Here is a 23986-nt window from a genome sequence, read left to right on the forward strand (position 1 = left end):
GTGGCTGCTGGCTGTCCCCCTCTGTGTCCATGCCAGTCCCTCACCAGGGTGGGTGACTCTCACCTTTGCCTTACCCCGGACCAGTTTCTGCCTGGACAGATGGGTCCCTCAGCCCTGACTCCCCACCAAGCCGCATAACGGCGTGGCTGGGCCAGCTGGCAATACCCAGCACGGCCATCAGAGGGCACCTGCGAACACCTGCACCAGGGGGCTGCACTACAGACGCAAGTCTTCCTGCTGGCCCAGCGGCCCTGTACGACACTGGTCACCGCCCCAGGGACACTGTGCCCTGCTTCCTCTGCCTCCTGGACTCCACGCCAGGCCCCTTGCACAGGCTGTTCCTTCTACCTGAATGCCCTTCCCTGCATCTGCATCCTGTCCAGGTCCCCCTCCTCCTCCACAGCTTGGTTTGGACATGGCTTTCCTGGTGAGGCCCTCCCGGGCTGCCCAGGTCGCCACCTCCTGGCCTTGGAGTCCTGTCCACACACCCTCAGGCCTTCCTGACACGCTGTCAGTGTTATGGCCGGCTCCTGGTCTGCCCCCAGGTCAGTCTCCAGCCAGTCCCCAGTGGCTGCTCCAACTCCTGGTGCAGGGCCAGGTATACAGCAGGCACTCAAGTAACGCGTGCTGAGTGGATGCCTGAGGAGCTGGGTGGGACCCTGCAGGAGCAGGGCTCTGCCCTCACGTTCTGGTTCAGCAAGAGGCCCAGCTCCAGGGACCCCCTGAGCCCAGGGGCGGAGGCCAGCCACCAGCGGGGCTGTGGGCATCTCCCCTGGGGGGGGCTTCCTCTTTCGTGCGGTACCGCGGTGGAACCGGGGCCTGACTGCTGGGCTACACCCCCGCCTGGGAATTCCCACTTTGAGGCAGGGTCTCCCTGGGCGGCCAGCTGCTTGGAGGATGGGACTTGCCACTGCGGGGTGGGCGGGGAGACCGGCAGTGTCCCTGTGTCCCCGTGTCCCCGGCAGGCTCTCTCCAGCCCTGGGCTGCGGCTGCCCTGCCCGCCTGCCCCGCCAGGGATGGGAGGGCTGCTGACCCTCGCCAGGCCTGCCTGCAGGCCCCTGGGAGCCGGGTCCCGATTACTTCCTTCCATCTCCCCTGGTCTCCGGGCCCCAGGCCGCAAGGCACAGAAAGAGGCTCGGCCTCTCCTGGGTCCTGACCTACTTCACCAGGAGCCACAGCCTCCGCCCGGAGGAGGGGCCTGTGGTTCTGGGCAGAGGGCGGGAGGGAGGCACCGCCTGGCCCCAGGGTGAGGGGCCACTGCTACGGGCGGCCTTGGTTTCCCTCTTGACCACGGGCAGGTCTCCAGGGCGACCCAGGACAGGTCACCTGCTCCCCCTCGCCCACTCTCTGGGCCTGACCCCCCGGCCCTCAGACGGGCACCTGGGGAAGGCTTTGGAGGGATTGAGTAAGACAGGGCAGGGGGCCCGGAGCTGCTCCCTGCCATCCCCATGGCAGGAGGACGGCGAGCTCAAAGCCAGCCTCCGCAGCCTCGAGGTGCAAAGCAACTCGGGGAGACCGCGTCTCCAATAAAATACGCTCCGGCTGGGGATGTGGCGCAGGGTAGCGCCCTGGGCTCATCCCCGCATCTCAAAGATCAAAAACCACGAGCCGCGCCCGCTCGGCCCCCGGGTCTGCACACACAGCAGGGCTCAGTGACCGGCTCAGCAGACCCTGGACGCCGCGCACCTGAGGGTGCGCTTCTGCTCACGCTGCCCTCTCCCGCTGGCCTCACCCATGCTCTGCCTGGCTGCCCCCCGCCCCTCCAGAGCTTCACGTCCCCGGGGAAACTCCACCGGCAGACCCGGCCTCCGAGGGCACCTGCAGGTCACCGGCTCATCCGTGCACCTCTTCCCTGCAGAGCAGGCACGGCGTCCAGGGAGCCCCTGTCCTGCCACCTCGCCCTGGAGGGGTGCCCCCTCCCCACAGGCTGTCCCCAGCTCCCTCCCGCCCGACCCTGAGCTCTGTGGTCAGGAGGGAGGGGCTGGCGCGGCGGGCCTCACGTTGTTCCGGGGTGCGTTGGGCTGCACCGGGTCCTCGGCAGCCAGGGCGATGCTGCTCATGGCGATGACCATGAGGATGCACATCTCAAAGTAGCGCAGGTTCAGGATGTAATGGCACAGGCGGCGAAGGCTGTCGGGGACAGGAGGGAGTGCAGAGGTCCACTAAGACCACGGGGACAGGAGGGAGTGCAGGGGTCCACTCAGACCGCGGGGACAGGAGGGAGTGCAGGGGTCCACTCAGACCGCGGGGACAGGAGGGAGTGCAGGGGTCCACTCAGACCGCGGACCGCACACCCTCCCTTCCTAACAACACCATCCAGAATCCCAACCTCCAAGGGCTGTGCCATCCGACTCCCGAGCCCCTCCTCCTAGGGCTCTCTCTGGGTCCTGGAACCCCGAGAGGCAGGGAAACCTCGGTGGGAGGGACGCGTGCGTGTCCTGCTCATCAGAGGTCCCGCTCCCTGACAACCCCTTGGAAGCCAGTTCCTACGCGGGCCACAGCCGTGGGGCTGAGAGGGCTTTTGAGCACCTACGGGCCAGCGGGAGTCTTTCCTTCTGTATGATATCAGCTGTGTGACCTGGGGCACATTACGGACCCTCTCTGTGCCTCATCTGTAAAATGGCCATGGAGTATGAAGACCAAAAGACACTGACAGGAGTGGCATGTGGTGGGGTCCCCAAGAAGCGAGTGACTGATCCTGGATCCCAGGCCTCGCCAGGGCCTCGAGGGCACCAATGGCACAGGTCCTGGGCAGAGCTCAGGGTGACAGGCCACGGCCCAGCCACCGCACTAGCCCTCTCAAGAGCAGGTCGGAGGGGCTGTTTCCCTCCAGTTTATTGGAGGGGGTTCTTCTTTGTTGAGAAGCATTTGGGAAATCAGGGTTCTGAGAAATACCCCTGGGGAAATGCAGTCGTAGAACAACCTGAGTCCATCTGACATTCACGTGACAAATTTCTTCCCTAAATGATCTATCCTCCTTAGGGATGCCCAAGGGAGAAGGGATTGGGACAGACAGACCATCTGTCCAGAATCTAAACCCCAGTGGGACAGCAGTCAGGAGCAGAATTCAGAGTTGCCATGTGTGGTTGTACAGGTTGCCTACTGCACAAGGCAACTGTTTCTGAGAGCTGCATCTCACTCACACTGTAGATCTGGATATTCACGATGGGGATTCTCTAGCTGGTGGCAGGAAGGGGTCTTTTCCAGTAATCATATTACGACAATGACCTTCATATGACTTAAGAAAGGAACATCACTTTTTAACTCAAAGGGCCTCCCAGGGCTGGTGGTGGTGTGGAACGGAAAGGAACCCTCTGCTCTCTGGCCTGCGTCCGCCACCCCGGGGCCCGGCCCCCTGCCCTGGCCGCGGGCGTACTCACGGGTTGGTCGTGGACAAGATAAACATGGAGCTGTAGGGGGGCATGGGCTTGGGGCCGTCCTCCCCGGGGTCGTCCTCCTCCTTCTTCTCCTCCTCTTTTTTTGGCAGTGGGTCTGGGTTGGCGTTTTTGTTCACTGTTGGGACAAGAACCAACACAGGCTCCCTCCACCGTTTCCCAGGAGTCTCTGGGCCCCTGTCCACACCCAGAGGCGTGGGAAGCTCCTACCACACACGAGGCACTGTGGGACGCCACTCAGTCCTCATGCGACCCCTGCAGTTGGTACTTCATGATCCCCACTGATAGATGAGAAAACCAGGGCACAGAAAAGTGAAGTGACTTGCCTAAGGTCACACAGATTTGGAGGGACAGAGCCGGGGCTGGCACCGGCAGACTGGCCTCAGACTGCGACTCTCAACCACCCTATGGCCTCGAGTCTGCTGGGACCCTCGTGGGCTTTTCTCAGACCTGTGCCTGTCCTGTTTGACCTTCATGCCATTGCGTGGGGACACACGGGGCGAGTGCCAACAGCCCGCTTTATAGGTGGGACTATGAGCCCGGGCCAGCTGCACCCCCTTCTGACCGGGGGTGGCCGCAGCCTGCCGCACCGGCTCTGCAGCCTGGCTTGGGGGTGTCCAGGGCGGACCGCGCCCCCCGCGCCCCGCTCTGGCGTCTCAGTCCGTGGGCGGGGCACAGGGTCGGGCTCCACCTCCGAAGGGAGGCGGCGCTGGCCAAGCAAACGCCCCCCAGACCCGCGGGGACGCAGTGGGAGGGGCGTGGCCTCTGCACCTCGCAGGGGACCCGTGGGGGCCACATCCGCGCCGCCGGGGCTTCCCTGTGCTCCCCTCTCGGCGCGACCCGCCAGTCCCTCGAGTCTAGACTGCACTGTCCGCGGTGGCCACTGGGCACCGGGAAGGCGGCCAGACTGATGGGGCCGCGTGGGCGGGGGGCCAGCGGGCTCTGGGGGACCCAGGTCGAGAAGCAAGCAAAGCCCCGGGCTCCCAATCCACCCAGTTACGTGTCGCGATGGCGACACTGGGACCCGAGCAAAGGCTCCTTTGGCTAAACCAGCGGGAGCCTGGAGCCGCCTGCCCCGCCCCGGCCCGTCCCCGGTCCCGGCGGCCTCACCTTGGACGACCGTGTGGCTGAGGGGCGGGCCGGCGGGCGGGATGTCCACGGCCGTGTGCTCGGGCTTCCTGGCAGTCTTGGCTGAGTTGTTCTGGGTGCTGCTGGGGTTGGTGACGATAAGGCTGTTCTCGGGGGCCTTGGGGGGGCCGGGGTCGGACGGGGGCCCCGGGTTGTTGGGCGCCCGGCGGCTGGCGGCGTTCTGGGGGTTGGTGGTCGAGGCGGGCGCGGGGCCGGGGTCCGTGCTGTTCCCCATCTTGGCGGGGCTCTGGGGCAAGCCGGCGTGGCCCAGGCTGTCGTGGGGACTGGCCGGCTCGGCGGTGGCCAGCTTGTTGTTCTTCATGTTGTCGATGTCCTCGGCCAGCGGAGGGTCCTGGCGGCCCAGGTCCTGCTGGATCGGCCGCGTGGTGGACAGGTTGGGGCCGGACAGGGGGACCCCGGCGCCCTGGTTCTCTCTGAGGAAGGCAGGTCGGTGGGAAAGAACCACAGCCGAGTTAGGACGGCAGAGCCACGGGCAGCACCCGCCCGAGACCCCCTCAAGGGACAGCCTGGACACGGTTCAGTGGCAGAGAACTTGCCCAGCATGTGCCAGACCTGGCTTCACCCTGGTACCACAGCACCAACCCAGCCAACCAACACCTCAACCCAACCCAACTAATCCAACCAATGTAATCAAACCAAACCCACCCAACCAGCCCAACCCAACTGAAACCAACCAAACCAACCTAACCAAACCAACCAAACCAAATCAATCAAACCCACCAACTCAACCAACCAAACCAGAACAACCAACCAAACCAAACCAAACTAATTCAACCAATGCAATCAAACCATATCCACCCAACCAACCCAACTGAAATCAACCAAACCAAACCAAATCAATCAAACCCACCAACCCAAGCAACCAAACCAGAACAACCAACCCAACCAACTTAACTCAACCCAACCCCACCAACCAAACCAAACCAATCCAACCAATGCAATCAAACCATATCCACCCAATCAACCCAACTGAAACCAACGAAACCAACCTAAACCAACCAACCAAACCAGAACCAACCCAACCAACTTAACCAACCCAACCCAACCAAGTCAACCCAACCCAACCAACCCAACTCAACCCAACCAAGCCAAAAAACCAACCAAACCAAACAGCAAACCAAACTAACCAAACCAACCAAAACAAACGGAACCAACCAACGAAACCAACCAACCAAAGGAATCAAACCAAACAACCATCCAACCCAAACAACCAACAGACCAAACCAAACCAAATGAACCAACAACCCAACCCAACTAAACCAACCAACCAACCAAATCAAACCAACCAACCCAACCCCCAGGAAGCTCTGGGGGCGGGGCGGGGCCTCCCCTCCTGGCAGGACGGGACCTCCCAGGAGGTGCCCCTGGATCTTGGTCCCTTTATCTCCCACCAATGCCTGTGTGTTCTGAGCCCTGCAGGAGGTCAGCTGGCACGGGGTCAGTGGTACCGCCAGGTCCCAGCGAGGGGCCTCAGCCCTGGATGTGCCTGGGGGGGGGGAAGGGGGGTTGGGGCGCAGGGCCCCCAGGCTGCCCCCCACCCGCCCCCCAGGCTCCTCCCAGGCTCGGCGCTGCGGCCCCGCCCTCAAAGCACGGGCACGCCCTGTCCCCTGGGTGGAGCTGCCTCCTGCACTCAAGGCCTGTTGGGGGCATGTCCCCGTCCCTGTCACAGGCAAGGGGACACCTGATAGGGTCCAAAAACAACAGCAAGCACGGCAGCAGCACGCCCCCAACACAGGCCCCAGGGCGCCCCCAGCGCTGGACTCTCCACCTCCCCAGTCCTCAGCTCGGAGGGCCACGACCCTGCGGGCCTCTGTGATGCGGCCACAGTGGTGGGCATTGTGGGGAAGGACCTCCACTCCCCCGGTCACGAGTCCCCCCCAGTAGTGTGTGAGCTGCTTTCAGTCACTGTGCAGCTGTGATGAGACATCAGAGACCATTTCAGGTCGCAGTGGGGAGACGCCCACAGGTTCTAGCACACCCAAGCCGTTTCCTACAAGCACTTGAGCACCGGGAACCTGTGTCCAAGGGGTTCTGAACTAATCCCCTGGGGCCACGTGGGGACACCTGCACCAGAACCATTCTACAGAGAAGAAAACTGAAGCTCAGAGAGGTTAAGTATCTTGTCCAAGGCAACACAGCTGGTAAGTGACCAGGCAGACATTCCGCAGGGAGTCCGTGTGAGGGCTGGAGAATGAGGGAGGGAAACAGGGCCCCTCTGGTGCCCCGGGAGGGCTTTCTGCAGGGGGTGACAGGGAAAGGAGGCCTCAGAATGACAGGAGTGGGGGGACTCGGGCATGGGAGGACGGGGGAAGCATTGCAGGCACAGGAGCAGCTGGTGCAAAGGCCCTGTGGCTGAGAAGAGTGGAGGGCGGGAGAAGTGGCGCCTGGAGCCGGGGCCTTGGTCACTGAAGCAAGTCACACCAGGCAGCCACAGAAGAGAGCAGTGTCTGCGGGCTTACGCCCGTAAAGGTCCCCACAGAACCTTTCCCACTCAGTGCCCGGGGGCTTCAGCTCTGTGTGGCAAGGGGCTTGTTTCTCTCTCGTCTCGCGTCCAGCGTGGGGCCTGGCACACGGCAGAGCTGGGCAAGGGTGAGACAGGCCCTGGGCACCGAGGGGGACTCCTGGGCCAGGCGGGTCCCGAGGCCGCGGTGCCCACCCCACCGGCCCTCCCAAACCTCAGGCGCCCAGGCCCCGGCTTCCCCAGCTGCCAGCTCATCCCCGATGGAGACCCGCTCAGGGCACATGCCCCGGGGAGGGTAGCTGTGTCTTCCGGGCCACAGGCCCTGCGGCACCTGTCCTGGGCTGGCCCTGCAGAGCTGCTCGGGGAGACCCGGGCCTCACCCGCTTCGAGAGCTCAGCCCCCCGCTATGTGCCCAGCCGGCCTCTGTCCTCTGCAAGAGCCCCGTCCTCCACTCCCGAGCCCCAGCTCCAAGCCTGCCTCTGCCACCCCAGGACACTGTCACTTGCCGTCACTGCCACACGGCTCCGCAGCCCACACTTCTCTGTCCCTTCTTGAAGGCAGCCCTCAATTCTGCTCCCTGGGTCCTTCCCTCTTCCTCAAAAAAGTCCCCCTCATTAAGCACTTCTGCGCGCTCGCGTTTACACGAACCCACTCATTTAGCCCTCAGCTTAGCCAGGGGAGGGGGCAGCATTGCCATTCCCATTCTATAGGTGAGCAAATGGAGGATCAGAGACAGACAGGGCTTGGCCCCGGGCCACAGAGCCAGCTGGGAGCCTGCCACTGCACTGGACCCCGAGCTTCTCACTGAGCAGCCTGAGGTTCCCAGAGGGAACTCACAAGAAGCTGCCTTCGCCAATAACCTTAAGGCTGGGTCATCGCCCTCCCATTTTACAGATGGGGAAACTGAGGCCCCAGAACATGGTTTGTCAGGTGAGCCTCATCAGGCACTTCTGGAGAGCACAGCGCCTGCTGCAGGAGGTCAGGAACTGCAGCCGCTGGATGGTACACACCTGACCCCTCAGGCCCCATCGGGACCCCACAGATCTGCCTGGCTCCTGACCGGGTGGGCGCAGTGGCGCATGCCAGTGATCCCAGCAGCGTGGGAGGCTGGGGCAGGAGGATGGCAAATTTGAGGACAGCCTCAGTAGCTTAGGGAGACCCTGTCTCAGATTAAATAACCAAAAGGCCTGGGGCGGTGACCAGGGCAGAGCGCTGGCCTCGCACAAGACCCACACTGCACAGCAGTCCAGAAACAAACAAAGCCACAAGTAGGAAGCTGGAGGGCTCCCGCTGGCCATGCCTCCGGCCTCTGCACTCTTGCTGTGCTCTGCAGACGTCCACAGAATTTCCAGGAAGTGGACGGGATGGTGAGTGACCTTCCGGTGGAAGGAGGTACGGGACTGTTTCTATGCACACCTTCTGGAAGGGGAAACCGAGGCAGTTCCAGGGTTGTCCGAGTACACAGGGGACCTCTCACTTCTTAGTCCTGTGGGTCAGGACGGACACTTGGGAAGGGAAGTCCATCTGGCTGGAGCCTCAGCAGTGCCACTTAGGAGCTGTGTGACCCTCAGCAGCTTGATCCGCCTCTCTGAGCCTCAGCTTTCTCGTGGTTTCTTTTACCTCTAAGGTTCCACAGGAACGGGACCTTCCCTATGTGCTGGACACCGAAGTGATGATCCCAGAGTCTATTTGCTGTGTGACCCCCAGTGGTCCCTTGGCCTCTCATCCGTGACACTGAGTGGCTGCCTGAGAGTCGGTCGCCCTGAGACACTGAGGATTGTTCCCAGGCCTGGACACACGGTGGGGACTGTCCTGCCGGGCATGGACTGCTCAGGACCCCGGCTCCCCGTTTCCGCTCTGGAAGGGGACCCTGCTGCCCCTCTCACCACCTGCTCTGGAAACATACAGGAGGAGCCTGTTGGGTGGCTTCGGGTCCACAGACGGGGAGTAACCTGGCCCCCAGGTGGACCGTCCCCTGAGCTTCGCCATGCCTGGCCAGGGTCCAGGTGCCACCTGGGGGGGTCTGAGCCCCGAGTGGCCGAGGCTCTTGGGGAAGCTGGTGTGGCCTGGGTGGTTTTGCGTGCGGAGAATTGAGTTTGGGGGGACGGTGGCAGATAGGACGGTGGCCTCCTTAGAAGCCAGGTCCACCCTGGACTCCTGTACGACCCTTCTTGGGAAAGGGTCTCTGCAGACGTCATTGACCGGCGGATCTCGAGGGGAAATGGGCATGAGCCCCAAACCTGGTGGTGAGTCTCCTAAGGGAGAGAAGCGGGAGACCCATGGGCATGCGGGGGACGGCCACGCACCTGCCAGCCAGGAAGGCCAAGGGTTGCCTTGGCCTCGGAGACCATCCGCATCCACCCACCATGCCCCAGCCCTGGGTGTGGATGCAGGAAGTGGATTCTAAATCAGCGTTCTCCCTCCTGTCTCTCCATCCACGGAAACGCCCCTGGTGCCTTCCGACAGGGGACACCAGCTGGAAGTTCGGCTGGGGACAGCGTCTCATGGAAGTGTCCCTTGGCATCCCCAGGGTTTCCGTGACACCAGGCCCCACGGATGCTCAATCCCTCACATGAAAGAGCATTTGCACAGAATCTGCGGAATCTTCCCATAGCCTCTGAACCACCCTGGATGGCTCGGAACCCCGTGGAGACCTAAGCGCTCCGTGCTCAGCGCCCAGCCTGATGGCGGAGGGAATGAAGACCAGAAGACTGTCCCCCGTCCGTGCAGACGTGTTATCACCCCTAAGACTTCTGATCAGCATGGAGTTGAATCCACCAAGCAGAACTGGTTGATCCAGCGGGGCCGCAGTTTTTCAAAGACCTTCCTGCCCCACAGCAGACCTAGTTAAGTCACAACGTAAAAAGCAACCTCAGGAGGCTGAAGCAGGAGGCCCTCAAGTTGGAGGCCAGCCTCAGTCCCTTTGTGAGACCCCATCTCAAAATAAAAGGGACTGGGGGCGTGGCCCAGAGGGGGCGTGGCTCAGAGGGGGCGCACCCTGGGTTCAGTCTCCAGTCGCGCCAATAAAGCAAACGCCCGCGGGGAATGGCAGCAGGGCCTGGCAGCAGGGTCCACGAGGGCACCCGGACACTTCCTTGAGAGGGGGTGTTTTTCCTGGGACAGGGGCCCCTCCTTGGGTGGCGGGGGACCTGCCTTGTTTTCCGCGGGCTAAGTTCTAAGTTCTAAGCAGGAGTTCTAAGCGGCACGGCGTGCAGAGCCCCGCCAATCTCGGAGGGCTCTTTTCCAAGCGCCTCGGGGTGGGTTCTGAAGAGGCGGAGAGCCTCGGGCCGCCTGCCCGGACAGGGGGCGGCTGCGCAACCGCCCGCACGTGCGGCGTGGCTGCGGACCTCTTGCCCTGGCCGCGCTCAGCCCCCAGATCCGGGGACGGTGGCCACAGAGCCCCACTCGTGGCTCGCTCCCGTTCCCCGCTGCCCTAAGGGCTCCGGCACAGCTCACCGAGCCCCGAAGACTCTCATGGGGCGGGCGCCAGGCCCTGCCCCTCACGGAGGACGCTGGGCCGGGAGGAGGTGCGCTTGCCCCATGTTAGGCAGCTGGGAAGGGCCGGCCGGGTGCTGACGCTCCAGCAGAACTTGGGGAAGGAAAGGGGGTGATGGACGATTTGGGGTGCTGAGGAGGCTGGCCAGGGCCCCTGGGATGCTGCAGGAACCAGGGAGTGAGGCGCAAGATGAACCAAGACGAACCACGAGGCCGGGAGTCCCGCCGCCTCCACAGGCTCCTTTGGGGGTGTGGTTGCCATGGCGACCCGTGCAGGTAGAACTGGATCCCGGGGTGGGGCAGGTCCCTGGGCATGTTGCCCTTGCTCCGCCAGGACCGGCAGGAAAGGCTGGTGGCCGTGGGGAGTGGCGGGTGCTCTGGGGTCCGGAGGGACTTTTTATTGGCAATCAGTGAGCTCCAGCCTCACTTGGTCCGGGGCGCTGCTGGGCTGGGCTGCCTGGTGCAGGGGGCCTGTGGCCCGGGGGTACTGGATGCCATGAAGGAGCAGGTGCTCCAGGTTGCGCCCCGCGGTGGGTCGGGGGAGCTTCAGCGGGGAGAGAGGAAGGCAGAGAGCGGGGAGGGTGAAGGGGACAGGAAAGAGCCACGCCACCCACGGGAGATGAGTCCCCCAGGGTGTGTTCCTGACGAGGCCTCAGGGAGGAGCAGGGAACGCAGGAGACGCTGGGGCCTCCGCGGCAGCGGCATCATCCCCGCGGGACCAGAAACAGCTTTGTTATTTTATGTCTGCAAACACCATTTCATCTTTGCTGTTCCAGACGGATGTCTCGTGGCGGATTTTTTTTCCTCTCGAAATGCTCGAATTAGCCGGATGTGGTGTCCCGGGTGCAGCCCCAGCTACTCGGGAGGTGGAAGCTGCAGGATGGCTGAGCCCAGAGGGCAGGACCGCAAAAGGTCTGGTGTGGCGGTCACGTATGTCATCCCAGCGGCTGGGAGGCTGAGGTAGGAGGATCGCGAGTTCAAAACCAGCCTCAGCAACCTAGCAAGGCCCTGAGCAACTTGGTGAGACCCTGTCTCTAAGTAAAACAGAAAAAAGGGCTGGGATGTGGCTCAGTGGTCCCTGGGTCAATTCTGAGTACAAAAACAAAACAAAACAAAACAAAACAAAACAGGTGCTTTCTTGAGAGTTTCTGCTTCTCTGTGGGCCTTGACATTTGAACTGTCTATTAATAAGGGACCTAGCAGTGAGTCTCTGGTTCCCACAGGGTCCGGAGGCCCTGGGGTGGAAGTGGGGGCCACTTCCTCCTCTGGAGAGGGCGGGCGTTGGGCTGTGGAAGGCTGGATCTTTATCCTGCTACCGCTAGTGGCTGGCTGCTCTTGGGAAAAGCCTTTGCAGCTCCGAGTGTCAGTTCCACCTGCAAAATCAGGGAACTGGAGCGGAGAAGTTCTGGGCCAGGGCCACACAACTGGGCCTGTTGCCATGTGTGCTGAGAGTCTTCATGATAACGGGCAGCTCTTCCTGCGCTTCCCTGGTGCTCCCTGCCGCTGCTGGAGCAGCTGACGGTGGTTTCGTTATTTTTGCAGTACGGGGGATTGAACTCAGGGGTGCCTTATCCCTGACCTACGTCCTCAGCCCTTTTAATTTTCTTGAGACAGGATCTTGTTACATTGCTGAGGCTGGCCTGGGACTTGCCGTCCTCCTGCCTCAGCCTCCTGAGTAGCTGGGATAACCGGTGTGCGCCACCCTGCCTGGCAGCAGCTCACAGTTCTTGAGCACAATGGGCCCTCTGAGCCTCTGGGACGTGCATCTGCGAGTCAGTCAAGTTCGGATTTAAAATAATTTAAAAATGGTCTGTGCTGAACATGTAGACCTCTTTCTCTTGTCATTATTCCTTAAGCAGCTCTGCAGAACAACGTCTTATGCAGCATTTATGTCATGTGAGGTGTTCTAAGTCACCTGGAAATGGCGTGAGTCAGTGGGAAGATGTGGGGAGTTCCTGGGCACACGCTACCCCATTTTCTACAGGGACCTGAGGGCCTGTGGGTTTGGCGTGAGGTCCCAGAGCCCAGCCCCCAGGGGCATTGAAGGTGACTGTCCATGATTACAATGATAATACTTGTGCTGATAAGAGCTGACATCTGTGAGCGCTGATCACAAGCATCTTATGTCCACTAACTCATCTGAACCTCACACTCACTTATCCTGTTTACAGATAAGAAAACAGGCCCAGAGAGGTGGCGTGACGTTCTGCAGACACACAGCCAGGAAGTGGTGGGGCAGGATCGTGACCTCTGCCCATCACCACCAACCGAGCTGTGCTGCCACCGTCACCTTCAATGCCAACCGCTTTCAAACACTCTTCCTGGCATATTGCTAGGGACAGTCATTCTGTACCTGTCATCTGCCTCCTTCGTTAAGAGCCGATACAGTAACAAGAGCGATGGTAATAGTAACATGAGAAGCAGCGATCATGGCAAGAGTAATTAATATCCATGGCCCTTACTACAGAGGAAGTCCTGTGCTGAACACTTCAGTCTACCTCAGATCCCTCTGGTGGCCTCCCAGAGGGTTCTGTTGACCCAACCCTGGTCCCTCAGATTCCTTTGTCTTCTGTGGTCTGCTCACTCTCCAGTTCTGCAAACTGCCTGCCTTCTGGTCTACCACAGGACCTTGGCACACGCTGCTCCCTCCTCCAGTTGCTCTTCTTAGAACCCTGACCTGAGATCCCAGACTGGGAGCTGATGTTCCTTGGTCCTGTTCCAGGTTCGCAGGTGAGAAAGCATCCCCAAAGTCATGTGCCAATGGCCTTTGGAGGCAGAGCCTCAAGGAGGCCATCGGGGTTAGAGAAGGCCACGGGGGAGGGGCCTGCATATGGCAGTAGCGCTTTCTGAGAGAGGGGGAGACCTGGCTGCGGGCTCACTGTCTCACACGTGGTGCCTCCACCGAGTTGAGTCGCAGCAGGAAGACCCTCACCAGACACCAGCACCAAGCTCCCAGCTTTCCAGCCTCTGGAACTGGAGCCAAACACACTTTTTATCTTTATCAGCTCCGCAGTCTCGGGTGTTCTGTTATGAGGCCACGTTCCACCATGGGCCCCTCCTCCGTCCTCACGGGAGGGACGCGTAGCTGGCATACAGCAGGCACTCAGCACACACTTAACCAGGAGGGTGCTGTGGAGAGACGTGGAGACCCTGAGACGTGGAGACCCCGAGACATGGAGACCCCGAGACGTGGAGACCCCGAGACGTAATGGCAGAGGGGTGTTGTGGGCCTTTGGGGAAGAGGAGGCAGGTGGACTAAATGCCCCGCCACCCAGGAAAGTCCTCCTTTCTCCTTCTCCACTTCCTAACGGCCATCGCGCAAGTGGAAAATCTTGCTTGTGATGATCCGAACCTTTCACTTTAAACCCTGGGTTTGGACCTAACTCAGAAGACTTTTCTGCATGTTTTTTAATATACACCTCAGTTTTCTGGGATGCAACTCTTGGACGAATGGAAGGAGGACTGGACTCTGCTGAGTGTGGAACTTCACCAAGATGCGCTCACCTCGATCAGCAATTCCCCACCCGGGATCTGAGGTGTCCACAAACCCCAAGTTGGCCAGCGCTGGGGAGTCTGCGCAAGTCTGCACAGAATCGCCCACGGTGCCCTCTAGAGTCTCCTTACTCAAAGTGTGGTCCCTGGACCAGCCGCGCGGCCCTCACCCGGAACTGGTCAGAAAGGCAGAATCGCAGGCTCCACGGAGGCCTGAATTAGAATCTGTTAACAAGATTCCTGGGGATTCTCTCTCTCTCTTTCTCTCGAGCGCACACACACACACACACACACACACACACACACGCACACATACACACAAACACACATTCAGTTTTAAGAACTGCTGGCCTCGTTTGCACGCCACAAAGCAGAGTCGCTTAAACACATCATTACAATGATCAACCAGAGCCCTACTGGTCCCGTGAGGCAGGACGGGGTGGCCGTTGGTTTATAATGGAACACTGTCTAGCTCAGTATGGACGCTGCGGGCCTCTGCATAGGGTCACCATTACAAAATACTCAAGAGAGAAAGAGGAGACCCATCCTGACTGGGTTAGCCCTGACCTGGGAACGTGGCCCAGACCTGGTACCCTGCTCTGCTTTCAGCTCCGAGGCCCCAGAGTGCCCTTCCACGCCCCTCGGGGACATGGTTAGGTGAGAAGAGATCTGGCCGGCTCGAGGGAAGCAGGCTGTTTGCTGAGCACATACTGCGAGCCGGGCCCTCCCAGGCTCTTGTGACCTCACGTCCTTAATCTCAGCACCGCTCCAGCTCACAGGTGGGGACGGGCCCAGAGGGCAGCCACCTGCGCAAGGTCAGAGCCAGCTCGGGAAGAGCTGCCTGAGCTGCCCGGGGCGGGATGGTCCCCCGGTTCAGGCGCGGACCTTGGGCGACCTGTCAGCCTTCCACCTGAGAAATGGGGCGGCCACGGGGACCAGCCCTGGAGGTGCCCGCGTCCTCCGGCTCCCACGGGCACTCACGGCGGCCGCTTCCACTTACTTCCTCCGGCGGTGCCGGCGCTCCTTGTCCTCCCTCCGTGCGTCCCCGTCGTAGGCGGCGGGAGGGCCGTGCCGGTGTCGCCGTCTGCGCTCGCCCCCGTCGGGGCCCTCGCCCTCGCCCTCTCCGCCGCGGGCGGGCCGGCTGCCCTCGCGGTGGCGCGCCCTGCGCTCGGCCTTGTCATCCGGCGCTTCGTCGCCCGGCCTGCGGTGCGCGCGGTGCCTGCGCGGCTCTCCGTCGGCGCCGGTGCGCGGCGAGCCGCTGCGGCTGTCCCTGGGGACGGCCTGGCGGTGCGCGTGCCTGCGGTGCGGGTCGGCGACCTTGGCCCGCTCCGCCTCGCCCTCCCAGAAGCCGGGCTGCTCGGGGCCGCCCTCCCGGGCCGGGTGCTCCGACTCGCGGCCGTAGGGGCCCTCGCGGCTCGGCTCCGTCTCGGGGCCGCCGGCCCAGGGCCTGCGCGCGTCGGGGCCGCCGGGGGCGCCGGGGTCGCGCGCGCGCTCGCGCTCGTGGTAGCGCGCCTGCTTCCGCAGGAAGTCCTCGGCGCGCTGCTGGCCCAGGCGCTGCTCCACAGCGGGCTCGGCGGCGCGGCTCTTGTTGGTGTTGTTGTTGCGGTTCTCCTGCGGGTCCACCACCAGCGGCCGGTCCAGGTGCGTCTTCACGTCGGGCCGCAGGTGGCGCGCGTACGCCGCCTTCCAGCGCTCGTCGGGGTCCAGCTCGGGGTAGAGCGCCTCGCGGCTGGCCAGCAGGTTCTGCTTGCGCATCTCGCTCGTGCGCTGCTCCCACACCGACTTGGCCGGCTTCTGGTTCCTCTGCTGCTCCTTCCTGCAAGGGAAGCGCCAGGGCTGGAGCCACTCGGCCCGGTGGGTGTCCTGGCCCCAGGGGTGTCTCTGTGGCCGCACCAGCGCCTGGGTCTAAAGGTGGGCTTCTCAGCCCAGGCGGGTATCGCCACTGTTCCGGGCTCCACCGCAAAGTGCAGCCCGGGAACGTCTGGGTGGCTTTGAGGAAAATGGCTCGGCCTCTGCGGTGGCCACCACACCAGCATAGCGCCCCTGGCCTGGCGCAGGTTCCGCAGGTTCCGCAGGCCCCACAGATTCCGCAGGCCCCGCGATGCCCGTGCGGCCTTTTGATGGTCTGGGTTTCCAGGGAGCAACCAGGTCGGCCAGGGTGGACAGCGCTTTGGCCCCACGCGGGCACTCGGGGACTCCCGGGACGCGGGGCATTGATAGTTTTTGGGGGCCACCCCGTCCAGAGGCGGTTCCTAACCTCACCTGTCTGCGCATACGCCTCCCCGGGCTCCCCTCCCGCAGCCACCACCTCTGATTAGTTTACAGAATTCGCCGGCTCCCTGTGCTTCCAGGAGACACAGCTCTGCACCATGCAAGTCCCGGGGCCACCCAGCAAGGCACAGCTCAGAACACCGGGGTCCTCAAGCTCTCTTTAACCAAGGCCTCTGGTTCCTCACTGCCTCATCTCCACCCACAGCACACTCTGCTCCAGGGGCCTTCGGAATCTGTCCAGGATCCTGCCGTGCCCATCACCTCCTGGCCCCCATCCTGGACCAGTCCCCGCCCCTTTTGCAAGGACAGACTGGGGCCTCCCCGGCCCCTCACCTCCCGTGGCACGGCTAGAGGGCACCTGTGGTCACTTGAGCCAGGTCCTGACCCTCCTCTGCTCTGAACCCTCTGTGACTCCCACCTGATGAAGCAAAACCCCAGTCCTCCTGGTGGCCACACAGCCATGCAACCTGCTCGTCTCCTCCTTGCCTTGTCTCCCTCCACGATCCCCTTGTGCTCACTCTGTCCGGTCACACTGGCCTCTTCCACATCCCCAGAACATGCCGGGGGCATCCCTGCCTCAGGGCCTTTGCATATGGATCCCTCTGCCTGGGATGAGCATCCCCAGACCTCCCCACAGCTCCTTCCTCCCCTCCTTCAGGTCTTGTCACCTTTGAGGGGGGCCTCACTGAGTTTGAAAGCACAGCTCTGGGGGTGGAGGTTGCTCAGGGACAGGGGCATCCCTGCAGCACAGGCCTTGCGCCACCCCAGCAGCTTCTGCCATGGCAGACCTCTGCACGTCGGCCTCCCCTACCCCTTTCCAGCCTCCCTCCGGGACTTGAGCTTTGCTGTGCTGAGTAGGTGCTCATTAAACATCGAGGGTGTGGACGGGGCTGGAGCGAGGGCACGTGTGTCCAAAGCCCAGTCCCGACTTACACAGCTATGGACATGTTGGCGGCCGACAGGGGGCTCACTTCCGCCACCTCCTTGGCCTTCTGCAGGGCGAGCTTCTGGTTGGCAGCCTCCTCCTCCTCTTGTTCATCCTAGAGGCAACATGGGTCCCTGTTCACAACCCCGGCCTGGGGCCTCGCTCTCACCGGGGGTGGCTGGGCCTGGGTGTTGGCCAATCAGAACCCAGGTCCCCAGGGACAAGGCGGCGGGCTGGTGAAGGGTCCTGCCCAGGCGGCTCCCGGGTCATCAAGCCTGTTCTAACGCCAGGTGAGGCCCGGGAGGCTGGGCCCTCCTGCCCGCCTTACAGGCCCCCGGCGTCCTGTCTCTGAGCTGTGTCCATTCTGCACCAGCGTCCCCAAAACACCACGTAAGTCCGAACGGAGGAAAGTGGCTTCCCAGGCGCCGGCGGGCCGCCAACAGCCCCAGAAGAGAGCTCGCAGGAATCGCTACTTCCGGCCAAGGCTCGGGAAGGTGGGGAGGGGTCGCCATGAACCTGGGTGGCAGCCAGGGGTCCTGCTGCTGGGGTCAGAGAGGAGGAGGAGGGGACAGATGTGCTGGAACGCACTCAGGAAGAGGCGCTTTGGACTTTCAGTGCTTCGGCCATCACACGGCCTCATTTGTTAAACAGAGAAGCCTGCAAAGAAAAAGCCAGCGAGGCAGCCCAGCCGCGGCCAGAAAGGACCCTGCAGGCGAGGAAAGGGGCGGCTCAGGACGGCCGCCTCCCGCGCATGCGCCGCACCTCAGAAATGGGCGGATCGGGCGCGTGGGGCGACTTGGACTGGGGCCCCTCCGGCTCCATGCCCAGCACTTCTCTGAACTGGGTACCTGGACTACCTCTCAGAAATACTCAAAGTGCAGATCCCTAGGCCCCTGGAACCTGTATTCCCGACGAGCTCCCCAGTGAGCCTGTTCAAATTTAAGCAGCCCATCCACAGTGGTCAAGAGCACGGGTTCCAGATCTAGTTGGCCTGGGTTCAAATCCCAGCTCTGCTGCTAATTGCTGTGTGCCCTTGGGTGAGCCTCTGAACCTCTCTGTGCCTCATATGCCTTATCTGAAGTTCCAACTCTCCCTCGCTTTCCTCAGTTCATTTTCCTCCTCTGTGCCTGGCACCATCTGACGAGTTAGTACTTTTACTGCCGACCTGACTCCTCGTCTGTCTCCCCAGCTTGAATCCCTGCTCCGAAAGGGCAGGGTTTTGCCTGTTTTGTTCGCTGCTGTGTTCCTGGCTCCTAAACCAGGGCTGTGCTCACAGTAGGTGCTCAATACATGCTCACTGAATGAAAGATGAGTCTGTGAGGCAGGGCTCAGAGCCCTCGCCTCCCCAGGTTTCCATGAGGACCCAGTGAGATTGAGAACGTGCTCACAGGATGTCCAAGAGCCCTGGTGGAAGGGTCGGGCAGGACTGGCCGGCCTCCGCCTGGGGAGGCCCTGCCTCCGCATCCCTCTTCCTCCCCTCCTGGACGCCGGCCCTGCAGGAGCTCTGGGATGAGCTCATGGCTGGCCTGGCTCCCAGGGAGGCAGCCGGCAGGCTCCAGGTGGCCGGGCTCCTGGCCGCGGGCTTGGGACGGTGCTGGCTTCCGTTCCTCCCCAGTCAGAGGTGGGGCCGGGAAGCAGGCCCTCCCTCCCGCCAGGACTGACAGATGGAGGCTGGCAAGGTCTGCTCAGTTTGGTCCGTTTCGTGAAGGAGTCCTGAACTCCAGAGGCCCTGGGGATGGCACCACCAGCGGGGCGAGGCTCCGGGCAGGAAGGAAGACCCTGCACGTGTTATGTGTGCTTTGATCTCCGTGAGGCCTAACTTGGACCTGTGGCCAGCTCTTTTGTTCCCATAGACCTGTCCCAAATTGAAAAACGGTGCCTCCTCTTTCATTCTGGGCTGATGCGCCCACCCATGGAAAGATGGGCTGGATTCCAGTCCCTGCCTGTCTGGTTCCTTTGTGCAGTGTGTAACCTATACAACTGTTCTTGGCAGCTCTGCTCATGGGTCATTCCAGGGACATGAATAGTGCTACTGAAAGCAGTGGTGATTTCCCTGGGCCTATCTGAGGTGCATTTGACTTTCGGGGAGTCCAAGGTTTCCCTAAGGGGCACCACTTTTCATCTGGGTAATTTAACATTGCTGACCATGAATAAGAATTGGGCGCTGTGGTTCTCTCTGGCCCTATTTCCTCTTCTCTGATCTTTCAGGTCCTCGTGTGTGGCTGAGTCACCTAACCTCTGCAGCCCTCCTGTTCTCCACCTGGGAGGTGGAGGTGACAGGCCCGCTCCCTTCTCTCTCTGTGGCACCGTGGACTGAACCTGGGGCACTCGGCCACGGAGCCACAACCCCAGCCCTATTTTGTGCTTTATTTACAGACAGGGTCTCCCTGAGTTGCTTAGGGCCTCGCTTTCACTGAGGCTGGCTTTGTGATCCTCTGCCTCAGCCTCTTCATCTGCTGGGATTACAGGCGTGTGCCACTGCACCCGACTCCCGGCCCGTTTTATTTTGAGAGAGGCTGGTCTCAAACTTAGGGTCCTCCTGCCTCAGCCTCCCAAGTAACTGGGCGCTCCCGTCTCCCTTCTCCTGGGCTTGGGTGTCGAGCACGGGAGGCCCATTACGCTCTCTGGCTGTGGTCACGTCCCACCTCCCACCACCAGCTCTGCAAAGTCGGGGCTCAGTCCCAGGCCCAGCCACGCCGGCTGAGGGACACTGCCTGAGGCTCTGCGGAGTGTCCTGCCTCGGGGGCAGCGACTGCCTGGGCCTCGCTTTCCTCCTCGGCAGGAGGGAGGCCACAGAAGTGCCGGCTCCTGAGAAGTCCAGAGGGCGTCCCACCTGGCCAGCGCCTTGGCCCGCGGGGACACAGGCGGAGCTGCGGGGTCCTCGCAGGAGACTTGCTGACTGCCCTCGGGCCCCTTCCCTGTCCCCCTGGGAGGCTGACCTGTTTAGCGGTACACTCGGCCTCCGTGGTGGGGGCCGCTTACTGGCCGTCCATCTGTGCCTGGCCCCGGCTCTGGGTCCCCTGAGGTCACAGGATCTATGTGAGCCCCTCTCCCTCCACCCCAGCTCCCTGACCGCTCTCCTGGGCAGGGACAGTGTCCGCTGGCCTGGCACTGCCCCCTTCCTTGGGGGCCCTGCCTGCTCCCTGTGATTGGGTCCTGGGTGGTGCTGGCCATCTGTTTCCTGCAGCCGCCTGGCTGCTGGCATCCGCCGCGCTCTGCTGCGGAATCGGCTGGTGGAGGGTCAGCGGCCCTGGGAGGAGCGGAGAGGCCGTCTCTCTCCGCCCGGTGCGTCCAGCCAGCGCTCCGACCCGGTCCCTAGTCCCTCCTGCTCCCACCGTCCAATCTTCCCAGTAAACACGCCCCCACAGACCTTGGTGAGCTCCTGAGCATTGGCCAGGTTGTCCACGGCGATGGCCAGGAACACATTCAGGAGGGTGTCTGCAGCCCACGTCAGGGAAAGCAGCGAGCCAGCGAGGGACGGCAGGGGAGCGGGGCTGCCCTGACCCGCCCGCCCGCCCGCCCGCTGTGCGGAGGATACAGTTCCCGAAGAGGGTCAGCACGATGAAGTAGATGGAGAACACCATGCCGCCCTGCACGCCGCCCTGGGACTTGATGCCGTCGTACATGACCTCGTTCCAGTCTTCGCCCGTCAGGATCTGGGAGGGGGCAGAGGCGGCCCTCAGCAGCTGTGGCCCAGGCCACCCGCCCGGCCGGCAGACCCGGTGCCCCAGGCTCCCGGGGTGGCCAGGCGGGCCTGCACTGAGCGCCTCGGCTTCCGGGTCCAGGGGAGCCTGGCAGGCCACAGACCTGCCTTCGTGGTCTTCCTCGCGGGAAGGGGATCGCCCCTGCTGAGCTGCGTCCCTTCCGGGGTCCTCTGTGGGCACCCAGTCCCAGTGGTGGGCGGGGGCAGACAACCCCTGGGGTCACTGAGCTAGGTGGGTTATGAGCATGGAATCAGAGCCCTCATAAGAGAAGGGGTGCAGGAGCACAGCCCGGCCACACCCTGACCTTGGCTCGCAGCCTCTGGACCGGGAGACACACATGTAGCCCCCCAGGCTCTTGGCTCAGATTTTTTTTTTTTGCACTGGGGATTGAACCCAGGGGTACTTAACCACAGAGCCACGTCCCCAGTCTGTTTTTGTATTTTATTTAGAGACAGGGTCTCACTGAGTTGCTTAGGGCCTCACTGACTTGCTGAGGCTGGTTTTGAACTCGAGATCCTCCTGTCTGAGTCTCCTGAGCCACTGGAATTATTGGCCTGCGCCACTGTGCCCGGCAAGACCTCCACTCAGATTCCTCAGGCACACGTGCTGGGTGGGTTGCTGTGGACCAGGTACAGATGTGGGGCGGGGCACTGCCCAGCTGCACCAGGCCCTGGGGTCCGTCCCCTGCACTGTAGTGCAGAGCCCCCTGGTCCCCCTGAGGTGGATGCCAAAACAAGGGTCCAAGGCCCAGTGGTCTGTCTGGGAGCTGATCACCAGGGCACCCGCTGGGAGATGGGGGGGAGCAGAGAGGGTGTGTCACAGAGCAAGTTCACTGTGGGCAGCTGGGGCCCGGCCCTGGGGGCTCTGGACAGACCCCACTCAAGAGCGGGGGAGCAGGGGGCTTTATCCACCAAGGGCTGCTTCTTGGTGGCAGTGGGCACAAAATCCACCTGTTCTGCGGGCCTGGGGCGGGGTGGGGGGTGCGCCACTGCTGACCTCGGGCAAAGTGGTCAGGTCTGGCAAACAGAAGTTCCGCCGCTGCTTGTGGAAAAGACCAAGGGATGTTTGAGCTGCACCCACATGGTCCTTAAAAATCAGAAACCAGCGAAGCCGGGACATTGTGTCACGAGTACCAGCAAGACAAACAGCGCAGGTGCTCGTCCAGGGAGGCTCAGAGTGGACCCCCAGGAGCAGAGCGCCCGTGGCTGCCATTCAAAGCGGGGAGAGGAGAGAGACCAGGGTTGGGTAGGGGCACCGCATCCAGGGAGCAGGAACCACTAGCTCGGCTCCAGGGAGAGGGAGATGCCCGCCATCCTGATACGGTCAGTGCGCGGCATGGACCATCATGCCACACCCCAGCTTAGGCACAGTCGTCCTCACCATCACTGAGTGCTGGACAGAGCCCCAGCCTCGGGTGTGCCAGGCAAGCCCTCCAGCACTGAGCTGCGCCCCCAGCCCTGGGGGACAGTTATCACCGGCAATTCGATAGATAAAATAAAGGGAGATATTCAGCTCCTCTCCCTCCATCTGCGTTTCCATGGGGATTAAATGAAAGAAGCCAAGGGTACCAAGTGCCAAGCAGGCCTCCTCTGTCCCAGCCTGCCCACCCTGGCCGGCCTTTCTCTGGGGGCCCAGCGGCCTCCTGACCTCCACCTGTGACAAGCCTATTGACTGACGCTGTCCTTGGGGGCCAGGGTGGCCCTCAGGCGAGACCTCTGGAGACACGGGGCCCAGTGCCAGCAAACATCCCCGAGTCGGGGCTCAGACCTGGCCCGCCAGTGACCCTCTCCAAACCCGGGTCTAGAGGCCTCATTGGGCCTCATTTAGAGGCGGGCTCCGAGGGAGCAGGAAGGGGCGGAGTCCCATTCTCCAGGTGCTCTCTTCCCTGCGAGATGCCCTCCGGTGCCCCGGGCGCCAAGGTCGTACCTGAAACACTGTCATTATTGCTGCTGGAAACGTGTCGAAGTTGGTGGGCGGCGTCCCTTCATCGAAGTTGAACCTGTGGGATGGCACAGGCGTTTGCGGGGCGCCTTCTCTGCCTGGGGCGTCCTGGGGGGGTACCCGCCACCCGCCCACCTGGATGGTCACTAAGAGGGCGGCGGGCCCGCCCGAGCTGGGGTGGCCCTGGACGTGGGGACGCCGGGCACTTACTGGCCCCCAAAGAGCTGCATCCCCAGGAGGGCGAAGACGACGATGAAGAGGAAGAGCAGGAACAGCAGGCTGATGATGGACTTCATGGAGTTGAGGAGGGAGACCACCAGGTTTCTGAGGGACGCCCAGTACCTGCCAAGCAGGCCGCAGGGGTCAGCTGCCGCCCTAGCTGGGGGTCGCCCCAGACGCCTCCTGGAGGCGTCGCCCCGCCCACGCCCTGGCCCGGCCCCGCCCCCAGCCCGGCCCCGCCCCTGTCGACGCCCCGCCCCCGCCGACGTCCCGAACCCCAGGGACTTACTTGGTGACTTTGAAAATGCGCAATAACCTGAGAGCTCGTAACACGCTGATTCCAAATGACGTGCCGGGTTTGATGACGGCCCAGATGACTTCGAAGATGCTCCCGATGATGACCTGGAACACGGGACGAGGTCAGCCTCGCGGACAGCCAGGCGCACACGTTCCCCGGCCTGACCTGGCAGGCATCCGACTCCGCACCCCAACGCAAGTGGCGTGAGGGCCCCAGATCCCTCTCCTCTCTTCCCCTTCCTGTGCGTGGAAGGCTGGGAGGCCGGGCAGCCCGGGCGGAGCGTCCGCCCAGCACGCAGAGGCCTGGGCCGCCCGGCACCGCAGAGCCCGCCCACGCAGACCCCGAAGCAGGGCTGCAGGGGCCGGGGCGCCCTCGACCGTGACCTGCGCCAAGAGTAGGACGAGACAGCCCCGGAAGCTTCCAGAGACCCTGAGACAGCCTATTTCCAGAACATAGTCATGGCCCCCACAGGAGCCCCATGCCCAGGAGGGGCCGTGCCCCGCTTCCTCGGGGCCTGGCGACCATGAATCTGCTTTTCGTCCCTATGGATTTGCCTGTTCTGGACACTCCACATAAACAGGATAGAGCAACATGCGAACCTTTGTGTCCGGTTTCTTTTACGGAGCATCATGTTTT

The 23986-nt window shown here is 62.5% G+C and overlaps 1 protein-coding gene across 10 annotated transcripts in view; it reads right to left on the minus strand.

The window, feature by feature from the left end:
- Positions 1–23986, minus strand: part of CACNA1A (calcium voltage-gated channel subunit alpha1 A) — a 244806-nt gene that overhangs the window by 48088 nt on the left and 172732 nt on the right. For all 10 annotated transcript variants that reach the window (XM_079115382.1, XM_079115377.1, XM_079115378.1 and 7 more), the window contains 10 exons: positions 23342–23454; positions 23044–23175; positions 22819–22891; positions 20727–20844; positions 20559–20626; positions 17197–17303; positions 14993–15808; positions 4506–4957; positions 3381–3513; positions 2001–2130 (listed from right to left, as the gene is read on the minus strand). In XM_079115382.1, coding sequence (XP_078971508.1) covers positions 2001–2130; positions 3381–3513; positions 4506–4957; positions 14993–15808; positions 17197–17303; positions 20559–20626; positions 20727–20844; positions 22819–22891; positions 23044–23175; positions 23342–23454 — 2142 coding nt within the window. The remainder of the gene's footprint in view (positions 1–2000; positions 2131–3380; positions 3514–4505; positions 4958–14992; positions 15809–17196; positions 17304–20558; positions 20627–20726; positions 20845–22818; positions 22892–23043; positions 23176–23341; positions 23455–23986) is intronic.

This window comes from Sciurus vulgaris (assembly GCF_902686455.1).
Source record: "Sciurus vulgaris genome assembly, chromosome: 16".
Taxonomy (NCBI): Eukaryota; Metazoa; Chordata; class Mammalia; order Rodentia; family Sciuridae; genus Sciurus; species Sciurus vulgaris.